Raw genomic sequence first — 15,183 nt, forward strand, 5'->3', positions numbered from 1 at the left:
AAGTTATGTTTATACTCTACTGTAGTCTATTAAGTGTGCAATAGCATTATGTCTAAAAAATGTATATGCCTTAGCTAAAATACATTATTGTTAAAAAATGCTAACCATCATCTGAGCTTTCAATGAGTTCTAATCTTTTTGCTGGCAGAGGGTCTTGTCTTTATGTTGATGGCTACTGACTGATCAGGATGATGGCTGCTGAAGGTTGGGGTCCTGTGGCAATATCTTAAAATAAGACAGCAATGAAATCTGCCACATTGATGGACTCTTCCTTTCACAAATGATTTCTCTGTAGCAGGCAATACTATTTGATAGCATTTTACCCACAGTAGAACTGCTTTCAAAATTGGAGTCAATCCTCTCCAACCCTGCTGCTGCTTTATCAACTAAGTTTATGTAAGATTCTAAATCCTTTGTTATCATTTCAACAATCTCCACAATGTCTTCACTGGGAGTAGATTCCAGCTCAAGAAACCACTTTTTTCACTCCTCCAAAAGAAGCAAGTCTTCATACCTTAAAATTTTATCATGAAGTTGTAGCAATTCAGTCCCAACTTCAGGTTCCACTTTTAATTCTAGTTCTCATGCTATTTCTGCCGTATCTGCAGTTACTTCCTCCAGTGAAGTTGTGGTCCCCTCAAAGTCATCCACAAAGATTGGAATCAACTTCTTCCAAACTCGTTCATGTTGATATTTTGACCTCTCCCCATGAACCATGAATGTTCTTACTGATGTCTAGAATGGTAACTCCTTTCCAGAAGATTTTCAGTTTACTTTGCCCAGAGCCATCAGAGGAATCACTATCTCTGGCAGCTACAGTCTTATGAAATGTATTTCTTAAGTAATACTTCAAAGTTCAAATCACTCATTGATCCATTGGCTGCAGGATGGATGTTGTGTTAGCAGGCATGAAAACATTAATTTCACTGTACATGTCCATCAGAGCTCTTGGGTGACCAGGTGAATTGTCAATGAGCAGTCATATTTTGAAAGGAATCTCTCTCTCTCTCCTGCTCTCTCTCACTTTTTCTGAGCTGTAAGTCTCAACAGTGGGCTTAAAATATTTAGTAAACCATGTTGTGAACAGATGTGCTGTCAACAAGGCTTTGTTCTTCCATTTCTAGAACACAGGCAGAGTGGATTCAGCATAATTCCTAAGGGCTCTAGGATTTTCAAAATGGTCAGTGAGCATTGGCTTTAACTTAAAGTCACCGGTTGCATCAACCCCTAACAAAAAAGAAGCCTGTCCTTTGAAGTTTTAAAGCCAAGCATTGATTTCTCTTCTCTAGCAATGAAATTTCTAGATGGCATCTTCTTCTAAGAGAAGGCTGTTTTATTAACACTGAAAATCTGTTGTTTAGTGTAGTCACCTTCATGAATTTTCTTAGCATGATCTTCTGCATAACTTGCTACAGCTTCAACATCAAACTTTTCTTCTGCAGCTCCTCACCTCTTTCATCTTTTGAAGAACTGAAGAGAGTTTAGAGCTTTGATCTGGATTAGGCTTTGGCTTAAGAAAATGTCAGGCTGGTTTGATCACTTATCCAGACCACTCACACTTTCTCCACAACAGCAATAAAGCTGTTTTGCTTTCTTATCACTCATGTGTTCAATGGAGTAGCACTTTTAATTTTCTTCAAGAACTTTTCCTTTACATTTATAACTTAGCTAAGAGGCCAATATTTGGCACAAGAGGCCTAACTTTTGACCCATCTCGGATTTTGACATGCCTTCCTCACTAAGCTTAATCAAGTCTAGTTTTTTATTTAAAGCGAGAGAGTTACTTTTCCTCCTTTCACTTGAACTCTTGGAGGTTTTTCTAGGGTTCTAAGGTGGTCTAATGTCAATTGTGTTGTGTCTCAGGGAATAGGGGGGCCCTGGGAGAGGGAGACAGATGGGGAATGGAGGATCGATGGGGCAGCCAAAACACACACACTTACCTATTAAGTTTGCCATCTTATATAGGTGCAGTTTGGGGTACCCCAAAACAATTACAGTAGTATCATTAAAGATCACTGATCATGGATCACCATAACAAATATAATAATAATGAAAATGTTCGAATTACTGCGAGAATTATGAAAATGTGACACAGAGACACAAAGTAAGCAAATGCTATTGGGAAAACAGTGTCCATAGTATTGCTTGATGCAGGGTGGCCACAAACCTTTAATTTGTAAAAAACACAATATCTGCAAAGCGCAGTGAAGTGAAGCACAATAAAACAAGGTATGCCTGGCTGCTTGCTTATTTCCCCAGGCCGAGGAGAGAGAAGGGGGTTGGGAGTCAGAGTCCTGGACTTGTCACCTACTTCTTACTACCTGTGTGATAGGCAAGTTAACCTCCCAGAATACCCATTTTGAGTGGTGAAAAACAGAGAAAAAAATAACGCATCTTAGAGTTATTGGTAAGAGTAAATTAAATTGGTAGGATTAGATGCTAAAAAAAAGAAGTCCTTTATGAATGAGAAAGTCCTCTGCAAAATTAGGCACTAATACTAAGAAATATCCATGAAGTGACTTCTGTGTGCCAGATATTATGCAAGGCATCAGGGACACAGTGGTGAACAAGGTGGTCTTCACGTCTCCAGCATTTGCATCACAGCCAAGGTGGCCCAGAGAGAGAGACCAGTAGAGACAGATTCATTACAATGTGAAATTTGCTATGGCAGAGATGGCGGGGAAGGAAGGAGTCAGAGAAGATTCCTGCCAAGAAACTGATATCTAAGTAGCTGTCTAAGGACTAGGAATAGTCAGCGCAGGAAGGGTGGTAGTGGTGAGGGAAGAACATTCTAGGTGAAGAACATAGCATATATGTATAAAAACTCAGTGCACTGAGAGAAGAGTGTCCATCTATGGTGTTTAGGACCGTATAATTGTTCAAGGTGTTAAAGGAGTTCAAGGAGTTAAAGAGACCCTGTGAGAACAGACAGTGGTCAGGGGCCTGATTATGAATGTCCTTTCCTGAGTCTCTCAGCCACAGAGGGGCTGTAACCAGGTGTCTGATGGGACCTCTTTGAATGCCACACGTGGTGCCACCCTCACTCTTGGACTCCATCTTTTTAGGTGGGGAGACCCCCAAGTCTTTTCCCTCCCCCTTCCTATAAGTGAGCCTCCTGTTGGTTTCATTTACCTTTATGTCCAGCCTTAGCCCATGGGAAATTAATTGAATTAATTTACTCTCCCTAGATTCCCCTTGAATTTTTATTGAACCTGCCTTTCCAAAAACTATGTTTTGCTCTTGCTTACAGGCTGCAGATAAAATGGCATGCCAGCTGCCTCCTTTATGAAACCAAGTTTGGCCTTTTGGTCACCCCTCCCTATCCCCCATATCATCTGGTCCCCAGGCTCTATCTGTGGTAGGCAGAATAATGACTCCCCAAAGATGTATATATACCCTAATCCCCAGAACCCATGATGATGTTGCCTTGCGTGGCAAAAGGGACTTTGCAGGTATAATTAAGTTAAGGTCTTGAGATGGAGAGATAGTCCTGGATCATCTGGGTGACACCAAGGTGATTACATGGGCCCTTAGAAGGGTGGGGGGAGGCTCAGAGTCAGAGATGTGATGAGAAAAGCAGAGGTCAGAGGGAGGCAGGACAGGAGCTGAGCGGGGCAGACAGCCTCCAGAAGCTGGACAAGGGCAAGGAAACAGATTTCTCCCCAGTGCCTCCAGAAGGAGTGCAGCCCTGCTGACCCATTTGGGACTTCTGATCTCGAGAACTGGAGGATAATAAATTGTGCTGTCTTAAACCAAGTTTATGGTCATTTGTTTCAGCGGGGACGGGAAACAAGTACCTCACCCCTTCTGTGCCCTTCACTCCGAGCCTCCGCTTGGGTGATCCAGTGATTCCCCCAACTCTACTCCTTGCCCAAACTCTACTATGGTCTTGCTCTAACTTTCTGTCCTTAATTCTTTCCCAAATGGATTCTTCCACTTACGCTCTGGTATTCATTCTCACTTTCTCTAGCTCCTGATTCCAGCTAGTACTTTGTTCCACATCTTCAATCTCTTCATTGTTCCTGGGTTTTATTTTATTTTATTTTTAATTTTTAGGCATAGATTGGTTTATTTTTACATATTTTTACATGATTTAGACATCACAAAATCTTTGCAAGGCATATCAGAAAGGTGATTATGCTTATATTATGGATGAAGAAAATGAGAAATGTGGAGATTCAAGAGCTAGGAATTTAAATAAACAACTTCAGAACAAGCTAAAATGGCTAAAAGCAAAACTGTCCTCCTTGAAGCCTTGCCAATCTCCAACCCAAGCCAGGAGTCCAGTGCATCTTGGTACCTTAACCAACATTCATTGAGGGCCTAGGATCTGGCAGCTCCTACTACATGCTTTTGCTTCCCCTCCTTTATGAATGTATTGGGATTTTGAGCACAGTTAAATAAAAAGACCCAAATGCCCCACTAGTGAAAAGGGTCAATAGTTGTGAGGTTCAATTTGTATGTGGTTAGCAGAAGTAATTGGGAAAGATCAAGGCATTCCAAAGGATTTATTTTAGTTCTCCTTACTTCCTCTAAACTTCTACACTCGTGCAGTCAGTTCCTAACCTTCCCTCCACACACAATCCATAATAGATGATCACCACTCCTCACCCCACCCACCCAGGCAATGCCCTAGGGAGTCCCCAGTTGCCAAATCTAAGTTCAGTTCCCCTCTCCAGGCTCCTTTACTTCTCTAGATCTTGATCCTGTTGAGGCACTTTACACCCTTTGGAGACTGCAACATCTTTTCCTTGGTTCTCCATGGTCTCCAATCTGGTCTCTTCTGGTCATTTATTCATTTCTGAATTCAACAACTTTTTACTGAAATCCTACTGTGTGGGCAGCACTATGCTAGGGAGTGCATGTAAATATGCAGACACAGGTCCCTCAAGGAGTTTAGAGTGCACTGGGAAAGACAGTCATGCAAAAATAATGACAATATATTGCTCTAAGAGCAAAAGCAAAAATGCACACCAGGTAACATAGATGTCCCCAGTCCTCATCGCAACCTCCTACCTAGCTACTCAAAGTGTGGTCTGAAGCAGCAGGAAAAGCATCACCTGAGAACTTGGAAAAGGGCAGAATCCAGGGCCCCTTCCCAGAGCTACTGAATTGGAAGTCTCTAGGGATAGGGCCCAAGTCTATGCTCCAATGTCCAGGACTCCCAGCCCTGTCCCCATCTCCTCAAGGCCCTTTGCCCCTCTGTTCCACCTGGACCAAAACTCCCATTCTTCAAGGTTAGCCTTGATGCCACTCCCATTGTGAATCTTCATGTTACGTATTTCTCCCTAAGGCAGAAATCATTGCCCCTCCTTCTGTTTATACCATCCGCAGAATATTTATCACCCTATTTTATTCTGTTTGGTTTCGTGAATGTTTACTGAGTGCTATCAGATACTATGCCAAGGTCTGGGATACAGAAGAAAAGAAGAAATCGTTCCTTACCACCAGGCATTTGTAGCCTATTGTGGTTAGTCATGCATATGACCATTCTTGCCTGCTTTTCTTTGAACAATTTGAATGTTGACTTCAAGTGTTCCATTATTCACCTTAATGTTCACTCAGGAAATGAAACAGAGTTGCAATCATAATTGATAAAACCTTGGGTTGACCTTTAATCTTCACTTGTGCACATGTTTGGGTACCTTCCATAATCCATTTCTACTTTCTCCCTCCTGTCAGTCTTTAGACTCTATCTGAATATCTTTAGGGGTCAGCAGAAGCACCAGGGGTACATTGTGTGTCCTAAACAGAGAGTATCAGGACTTTTGTTTGGATGTTGGTGGGGTGGGAAGAGGAGGTAGAAGCATAGTGCCTAGAGAGCCCCTTGGACCTGTACGGAATCCACAAGGAGAAAGCCTGCTGAAAATGGAAGCCAAAAATCAGAAATCAAATCTGAGAAATAGAGAATAGGAAAACTATTCTGTTTGTATTATTTGACTCCTGGATCAACCACCTCATCAGAAGGTATTTTTCCCCATTCCATTAGCTAATAAATTCCTTTTATCATTTAAACCAGCATGGGTTGGGTATTCTGTGACTGATCATCACAATCATCCTAATTATTACAATTTTGTATTTGATTCCAAAAAACCAACAACTAACTTGCTATCTAGAAAACGAGCCTTTGTTTGCTCTCACTCCAGGCTGACTTCCCCATGTGCAGGTCATTTCTTTGGCCCTCTCTGAGAAACCACAGATTCCTGGGACTGCATGGCCACACTTAACTTCAATTCAAGCTTTTCTGCCATAGTGACAGGTTTTACCTTTGTTCTGTTTTTAGTACTGTGCCTGTTATGGTTAATTTTATGTGTCAACTTCACTGGGTCATCGAGTGCCCACACATTTGCTTGAACATTATTCTGTGTGTGTTTGTGAGAGTGTTTCCAGAGGAGACTGGCATTTAAATTGGTAGAATGAGTAAAGCAGATTGCCCTTCCCAATATGGTTGGGCTTCCTTGAAACTGCTGAGGGCCTGAATATGAGGGGTTGGGTTGAGCTGGGACATTGGTCCTCTCCTGCCCTTGGACTGCGACTTACACCATCAGCCATCTGGTTCTGAAGCTTTCAGACTTGGCCCAATGATCACACCATTGATTCTCCCGCTCCTCAGGCCTTTGGACACAGACTGGAACTACACCACTCATTCTCTTGGGTCCTCAGCGTACAAATGGTGTATGGCAGGACTCCTCAGTCTCATAGTTGCATAAGCCAATTCCAGTTGCTCATGATATATGTGTCCTATTGGTTCTGTTTCTCTGGGAAACCATAACACAGTACCCAACCTTTGCCATCACCTCCTCACTTTCACGGTTCTAGAAAAAGTGAATGAGGGCTTTCATTTAAAGATGGGTGTGTTGGGCGCAGGAGGGAGGAAATCTGGAGCATACATCCCATCCTCATACCCAGAAACATGCCCGGTTGTGTGGACCATCAAATATGTGATGTGCTTTTGCTTTTTACCTCTGGTTGCTTTCTCTTCACAGCTACATGCAAAAGCCGGAGAAGATGGTACTGTTCTGGTTGTTCTAGCTGAGACATCAAGGCCAGGAGTTCTGTCAGGTGTCTGTTGATTGGCTGAGGCTGCTTTTCATACACAGCGGGCAACACCCTCAACAACATGGCGTTGCCTGTTGAGGGAACAATACCGGGAATGATGAGTATTAGCTCACAGGCAGTAGAAACACATTTATTATCAACGCAATAATCTTTGCGCTTATTCATTAAATAGTGTGGAGTGATGGCCAAGTCCTCCGCTAAAAATAACACAGCATCTTATTCTGAAAAATCACTAAAGCATGACTTAAATGGATTCCGTAAAAGGGAATATTTTATTTATTTATTTATTATCTAATGAAAAAGTTTTCCGGAGTAATGCAACATGGGGAAAGAGGAAAATTTGACAGTAACCAGATCACACCCTTAAGAAGGAAACAATTTTGATAAAGAATTCCTGACGAGAAACAACATTTGGATGCTGTTTAAATGAAAACTAAGCAGTGCCATAAGGATGAACCTGAACTGAAAAAAGTGCAGAGGAATGTATTCACGTTCCTGAGAGATACAGAGGCATGATTTAGACAACTGACATATGGCAACGCTGCCTTATTTTTATGAATAGTTAGAAAAGTAGCAATGCAAATTTAAATCTCCAATTTCTGTACTATTTCAACAGAAGTTTAGACTCAGCTTGTTTGTCACACATGATTTGCCTCAAAGACATGTATGGACAACTGGATTTAAAATGGCAAAATCTCAAAAAAAAGATATTGCATAAGCTACAGGGACTTATCTGCAAACAACATATGGGAAACATCTGCTTATCACTTTAGTATGGATTTTTTCTTAAAATCCTCTCAAGTACTTAAATGTCCCAGGAGAATTGGTTTCTAGGGATTTCTTGAAGAAAATTTTTTTTGGTGTCTATTTACTTTAAATTTGGCTTTGTATATAGAAGAAAGACACAGAAGGAATCAAATAGGCAGCAGTGATTACACATATATAGACCTTTCTCAAACAGAAGGGAGATGTCCATATATAAAGGACATTTAGATATGAGAATAGGACGAAAGGCTATCATTTTCAGAATATCAGTGACTAAAATTAATAGAAGGGTGATTCTGGATCAAATTAAATGTATACGGATGATGATAAATAATGAGAATTGCTTTTCCCACATGCGGTTCATAGAATTAGTCTCCAGCAGATTTTGGTCATATGCCCATAGAGTGCAAAGTATTAGAAATATTCAGGGTTTGTTTTTTTTTTTTAAATGTTGTGTCCATACACAACACATTGCTTTATTTTGTTTGTTTTCTGTCTCTTTTAACCAAGAGCTTTTCCTTAAAAATCAGGAATTTTAAATGTAATGCCCAGCCAGTCTGTACAAGGTACAAGAGATCCTAGAATTTAATTATGTAGACATACTGATCAATCTCTAAAGAATTTCATGATTAATAACACTCTCTTTGGAATTGAAGACAGGAAACTGGTGTAAGGCTTTTGGTACAATACTCATTAAACACCCTGAGAGCCTTGAAGGGAAAGACTCCAGATTAGTCATTTTCAGCTGACCTGAATTTCGGTCAAATGATGCAAAAATAAATGTGTAAAAATTTTTTTCTAAGTTAGAAACTGATGAAGACACTTTGATGTAGAAATCCTATAAATTCAGAGAAAAAAGAGAAATCCTATAAATTCCATTTGTAAACTAATATTTTTTTAAATTATGGAATATTTGAAACCATTAGACAAATGAGGCAATAATATAAAGAATAGGGTTGTGCCCACCAGCCAGCTTTGTCAAAACAACCTCGTGCCAAAATCGCTTCCTATCCCACTCATTCATTTCCTTTTCTCCCCAAGGGCAACCACCATCCTAAAGTTGGTATTCCATCATCTTCATGAATGTTTTTACATTTTGCTTGCATGTGTATCTACCAACAAACATTTTATAGTGTTGTTTTGCATGCATTAAAATTTTGTATCAATAGTACTCATACTGTACAAATCTCTTTGCAACATTTAATTTTTTTACATTCAACATTGCCCTGAAGTTTTAGCTCCAAGAAGCTCTCCTTCACTTATTCTCACAGCTATATGGTATTCTATTGTATAAATAGGCAACAATTTATTCATATACTCTATGGTTGAAAGACATTACCATGATGATGATGATGATGATGATGATGATGATGATGATGATGCTTTTTACCAATAGTGCTGCAATTTTTATACTTATTTCTTTGTTCATAAATGGGAGATCTTCCCTAGGGTACTGCCTCTGAGCTTAGTGTGCTTAGAAATCACCCGGGTATCTTGTTAAACCATAGATATTGATTAAGCAGGGCTTGAGATTCTGCATTTCTAACAAGCTCTCAGGTGTTGCTGATGGTCCCTGGACCACATAATTAAGTAGCAAAGCAGAGGCTATGTCCCTGGGAGTTAAGTTTCTAGATCTTCCAAAATTTTCTTTGCAGTGTGGTTATATTAGTTTTCTATAGCTGCTGTAAGAAATTACCAAAAACTTAGTGGCCCAAAATAACACAACTTCTCACCTTATATTTCTATAGTTCAGAAGTCTTCTGTGAGTCTCACTGGGCTAAAATCCAGGCATTGGAAGGGCAGAGCTTCTTCTGGGAGGTTGCAGAAGGGAATTGGTTTCCTTGACTTTTCTAGTTTCTAGAGACCATCATCATTCCTTGGAGTTCCCTTCCTCCATCTTCAAAGTCAGCAACAGAGCGAGCACCTCTCTGACTCTGCTGCTATCATCATATCTCTTCCTCTGATTCTCCCTTCTGACTCTCTCTTCCACTTTTAAAGAACCCTTGTGAATACACTGGGCCCATGTGTATCATCTAGGATTATCTCCATATTATATGTAGCAACCTTAATTGCATTTTCAATGCAATGAAACATAACATGTCCACGGGTTGTGGGGATGAAGACGTGAACATTTGGGGGGCATTATTCTGCCTACCATCATGATTATAATGATCTACACACCCACCAGCAGCATGAGTGTTTCTGTTGCTCCTATCTTTGCCAACATTTGGTTTTGACAGACATCGGTTATTGCCAGTCTGGTGGAGTGTGGCATGGTATCTCATTTTTGTTGTTGTTGTTTTCATCTTCATTTCCTTAACTGCTTGTGCAGTTAAGCGCCCTTTTAATATATTTACAGGTCATTTCCCCTTCCACGATTTGACCATTTGTATCCTTTGCCTATTTTCAATTGGGATGTTTGTATTTTCTTCTTGATTTGTAGAAGCTATTTATTTATTCTAGACACTAGTTTTTTTTAATCACGTCTAAAGTTGCAATGTCAATATAGTTGATTTTTAAAATTTCTTTATAGTTTATAATTTTTTGTCATTGAGATAGCTTTCTCTACCCTTTCTCTACCCTTAGGAGAAAAATTTTCTCCTAAAAGCATTATGGTTTTGTTTTTCATATTTGTCTTTAATCCATCTGGAATTTACTTTCGTACATGAGGATTTTTTGTGTGTATATAAACAATTGTCCTAGCATTTATCAAGTTGTCAGTTGCTTGCCTTCTGATTTTTTAATACCTTTTTCACGTATAAGGTTTCTCATATGTCTGGGTCTGTTTCTGGATATTTATCATACCTTTACCAATTATACATTTTGTTAATTATAATAACTTTATAATAAATCATGATATCTCATGGGGCAAATTATCTCCAACTTCAAATTCCTCTTGGTTCCTTTATATAAATTTTTTTTAAAGATTTTATTTATTTATATGACAGAGAGAGACACAGTGAGAGAGGGAACACAAGCAGGGGGAGCGGGAGAGGGAGAAGCAGGCCTCCCACTGAGCAGGGAGCCCAATGCAGGGTTCGATCCCAGGACCCTGGGATCATGACCTGAGCCGAAGGCAGACGCGTAACGACTGAGCCACCCAGGCACCCCCCTTTATATAAATTTTACCATTAGTTTGTCAACTTCCTTGAAAAACGAGGTTATTTTCCCCCCCATACTGAATGTACAGACTAATTTGGGATAATTGACATCTTTGTGAAATTGAGTCTTCCCATCCAAAAACATATGTCCTTCCATCTATGCAGGGTTTTAAAAAATGTTTTTCAATAACGTTTTGTGATATTAGCTGTGGTTTTTTTTCAGTTAATCCTATTTTTTTTATTTTATTGTGTTATGTTAATCACCATACATTACATCATTAGTTTTTGATGTAGTGTTCCATGATTCATTGTTTGCATATAACACCCAGTGCTCCATTCAATACATGCCCTCTTTAATACCCATCACCAGGCTAACCCATCCCCTCACCCCCCTTTCTCAGAGTCCATAGTCTCTCATGGTTCGTCTCCCCCTCCAATTTCCCCCCCTTCATTTTTCCCTTCCTACTACCTTTTTTTTTTTTTTTAACATATAATGTATTATTTGTTTCAGAGGTACAGGTCTGTGATTCAACTATCTTACACAATTCACAGCACTCACCATAGCACATACCCTACCCAATGTCTATCACCCAGCCACCCACGCCTCCCACCCTCCACCACTCCAGCAACCCTCAGTTTGTTTCCTGAGATTAAGAATTCCTCATATATCAGTGAGATCATATGATACATGTCTTTCTCTGATTGACTTATTTCGCTCAGCATAATACCCTCCAGTTCCATCCACGTCATTGCAAATGGCAAGATTTCATTCCTTTTGATGGTTGCATAATATTCCATTGTATATATATACCACATCTTCTTTATCCATAGAGCTACCATACGACCCAGCAATTGCACTACTGGGTATTTACCCCAAAGATACAAATGTAGGGATCCAAAGGGGTACATGCACCCCAATGTTTATAGCAGCAATGTCCACAATAGCCAAACTATGGAAGAGCCAAGATGTCCATCGATATTAGCTGTGTCTTATGTATCTCTTAATTAAATTGATTCCTAGGTATCTCATTTTTGTTGTTGCTATTGTAAATAGAAACTATAAAAATGTATTATCAATTGTCTGCTGGTATTAAGAAAGCAACTGATGTTTATGTTGATCTTTCAGCCAGCAAAACTTGCTCAATTCTCTTATTAACAATCTGTCTTCAGAGTCTCTTAGATTTTCTGTATATAGGTAATCAACTCATAATAATTGATGATAGCTTTGTTTCTTTTTTTCTGTTCTTATATCTTATGCTTCTTTTTTTTTGTCCTACTTTACTAGCTAGAACCTCCAATACTTCAATGAACAGAACCAGTGTCCAAGGTATCCTTTTGTTTCTCCTATTTTTAAGAAGTAAGTTTCTAAGGACTCATCATTATGTATATATAGATTTCTATCAATTTTGGTATTTCTGTTTTATTAGTTTAAGTTTCTGTTTCCTAGTTTGGACATAAATGTTGCATTTTATTAAATGATTTTCTGCATCCATTGACATGATGATTTCTCCTTTAAATTGTTAATGTAGTAAGTTAAAAGATAATTCTAATCTTTAACCAATCTTGCGGTCTTGGAATAAACTCAACTTGGTTATAATGTATTTTTATGCATATATTACTAAGTTTGTTTGGCTAATATTTTATTTAGAGCTTTTGCATCTATGTTCTTGAGTGAGGTTGGCCTTCTTTTCTTGTACTGTCCTTGTCTCTTTTTAGTATCATAGTTACTACACATATAGAAAGTATTTAGCACATTCCTGCACACTTTATTCTCAGAAGCAGTTTGTATAAGATGAGGTTTAGGGGTGCCTGGGTGGCTCAGTCGTTAACCGTCTGCCTTCGGCTCAGGTCATGATCCCGGGGTCCTGGGATCGAGCCCCGCATAGGGCTCCCTGCTCCGCGGGAAGCCTGCTTCTCCCTCTCCCACTCCCCCTGCTTGTGTTCCCTCTCCCCCTGTGTCTCTCTCTGTCAAGTAAATAAAATCTTAAAAAAAAAAAAAAAAAAAAGGTGAGGTTTATATGTTCCTTGAATGTTTGGTAGAACTTGCTTATCAAACTTTCTGGATAATGCTCCATATATTTCATTATTTCAAAATTTATGTAGTTTAAGTTTTTGTACCCTTCAGCAGTTTTTTTCTTTTTCTTTTTGAATTTGAATTTGAAACTGTTACTAAATAATTCTAAATAAAGTGTTTATCATATTTTATCCTCTTTTCCCTTAAAGTTATTTCCAACTGATACAACTATAGCTATCCTAGCTTTTTTGAATTGCACGTGTTTGGTATATTCTCTCCCTGCTCTTTTCAAGTTTTTTACTTTAGACATTTCTAGATTTTTATGTTTTATGTGTGGCTCTTGTAAGTGACCTATAGCTGGGATTTTAAAAATATTCCTACTTGACATCTTATGTTTCTTAACTGGAAAGTTTGCTTTATTAATAGTTATGATGATTATTGGTATATTTGGATCTATCTTTACATTGTGTTGTGTTTTGTATTCATCTTGCTTTGTCTATGTTTGTTTCCCCTTCTTTATTGCTTTCTATTGAAAAAGGTTTGTTTGTTTAATTCTATTTCTTCTATTTGAACATTCTATTTCCTTTTGGTTTTCATGGCTGTCTTTAAAAAGATAAACATTCTGGAACTAACGAAGCAAAATTAATTTCTCTATCATCTTCCTGAACAATGAAAGGACTTGAGAATACTGTACTGAACTTAAAGAGTACATTTTGGATGATTTTCTCAGATCCTTCTTCCAGTTCTTTAATATTCTCTTCATCTTTGCCTATTTGCCATTTAACCCATTCCTTGAGGTTTTAAAAATTTCAAATAATTTTTTTTATTTGTACAAGTTACATATGTTCCTTAAAAAAATCTGCCTAGTCTTTTTCTTTTGACAATGTCTTTTTCTCTGTTCATGTTTCCAACTCCTTGTGGGTCTAAAATAATTTTAAACACACTTATTTTCTAGCTCCTAGCTGGTACTTTAAATATATGAAGTTCTCGGGAGAGGGGTACCTAATCCTTTTTTTGTATCTGCTGATTCTCATTTGTAGTGGGTTGTTTCCTCATACGTTTAAGTATTTTTATTGTGAATTTGTTTTTACTGTGGCAGGTAGTATACATTTGAATATTGAACATGTGTGTGAGGGCGGACCCATCATCACAAACTTAGGGACCCTGCAGAGTTCAGTCAAAGAGAGACATGCTTACTTCTCATTTATTTGTGTTAGGAGAGAGGGTGGGGCTATATCCACTGAAATGCAATATGTAACTCTCTGAGGGTCTGGCTTTAGGTGAGGCTCTTACTTCCAACTCCTAATCAGGCCTAAGCTTTGCTCCCACATGGTCATTAACACTTGGTTGTTACAGAACTGGTAACCCTTACCTCCCTCTATGTCCCTCCAGGGGAGCCCTAGCATCAGCTCTCAGGCTTACAAGTTTGGTTTTGGTTCCCCCCTCTACGTTGGCCCCTGGATACTTCCCTACTTTATTGGTAGTTCATTTGTACATTTAAGGTTATTATTATAATGTATGCATTTCTAGGTGTTTTGTGCAGACGAGTTTTGAAGGAAGCAAAAATCCCTAAATTTACTTTAAAAACATAATCTTTGACTCTACACCTAGTGAAATAATGCAATTTCCACATAATACCAGTTTATGAAAGGAAACATTCCTAAAATCAGCTTATTCCTCTCCCCTAGCAATTTCTTAATTTAGACTTACCAGTTTTGCTTTGTTGTCTGTCATTTTAAAAATGTGTGTTTATAAAAGTATAGTTGCAACTCCAGAAGGATTAAAGATGGAATAACTAGGAATGGACTTGGCTTCTAGAGCAATCAAAATTCTTACTCTAAGTTGGTTTATTTTGGAATCAGGGGAGTAACTTTCACAACTTAGACCTCTAAAACTGTGTACAAAGGAAAAGTGGGGCAAGTTTTCTATACATAAAGGACTGTGTAACTTGTAAAGGCACCACACAAAATGCTGCAACCATGATCTTGCTTCCATGCCTCTACGCCTGCTGACTTATTTCTCCCCCTACCTCCCCTGCCCTCCCTTTCATCCCTCAGTGCTACCAATTCAAGTTACAACAGCTAATCCTCAGGGGGACAGTCTTAGCCCAGTTTCCCCACCTCTTTCCCCTCTGACCCTCCTCCAATTAATCTGACTGCAGCGTAAAACTTTGCGGTCTATTATTGTGCAACGTTCACGTTTCCCTCACCCTCCCACCCAGCCCCCTCCCCTCCAAATTTAGGG

General features: G+C 39.0%; 1 protein-coding gene across 1 annotated transcript in view; it reads right to left on the reverse strand.

The window, feature by feature from the left end:
- VEPH1 (ventricular zone expressed PH domain containing 1) overlaps window positions 1-15,183 on the reverse strand; it is a 223,796-nt gene that overhangs the window by 157,615 nt on the left and 50,998 nt on the right. The window contains exon 5 of the mRNA XM_034997824.1: window positions 6,964-7,130. Coding sequence (XP_034853715.1) covers window positions 6,964-7,130 — 167 coding nt within the window. The remainder of the gene's footprint in view (window positions 1-6,963; window positions 7,131-15,183) is intronic.

The sequence above is a fragment of the Mirounga leonina genome, unplaced genomic scaffold (genome assembly GCF_011800145.1).
Source record: "Mirounga leonina isolate KUSES-001 unplaced genomic scaffold, KU_Mleo_1.0 Mir_115, whole genome shotgun sequence".
Classification (NCBI taxonomy): domain Eukaryota; kingdom Metazoa; phylum Chordata; class Mammalia; order Carnivora; family Phocidae; genus Mirounga; species Mirounga leonina.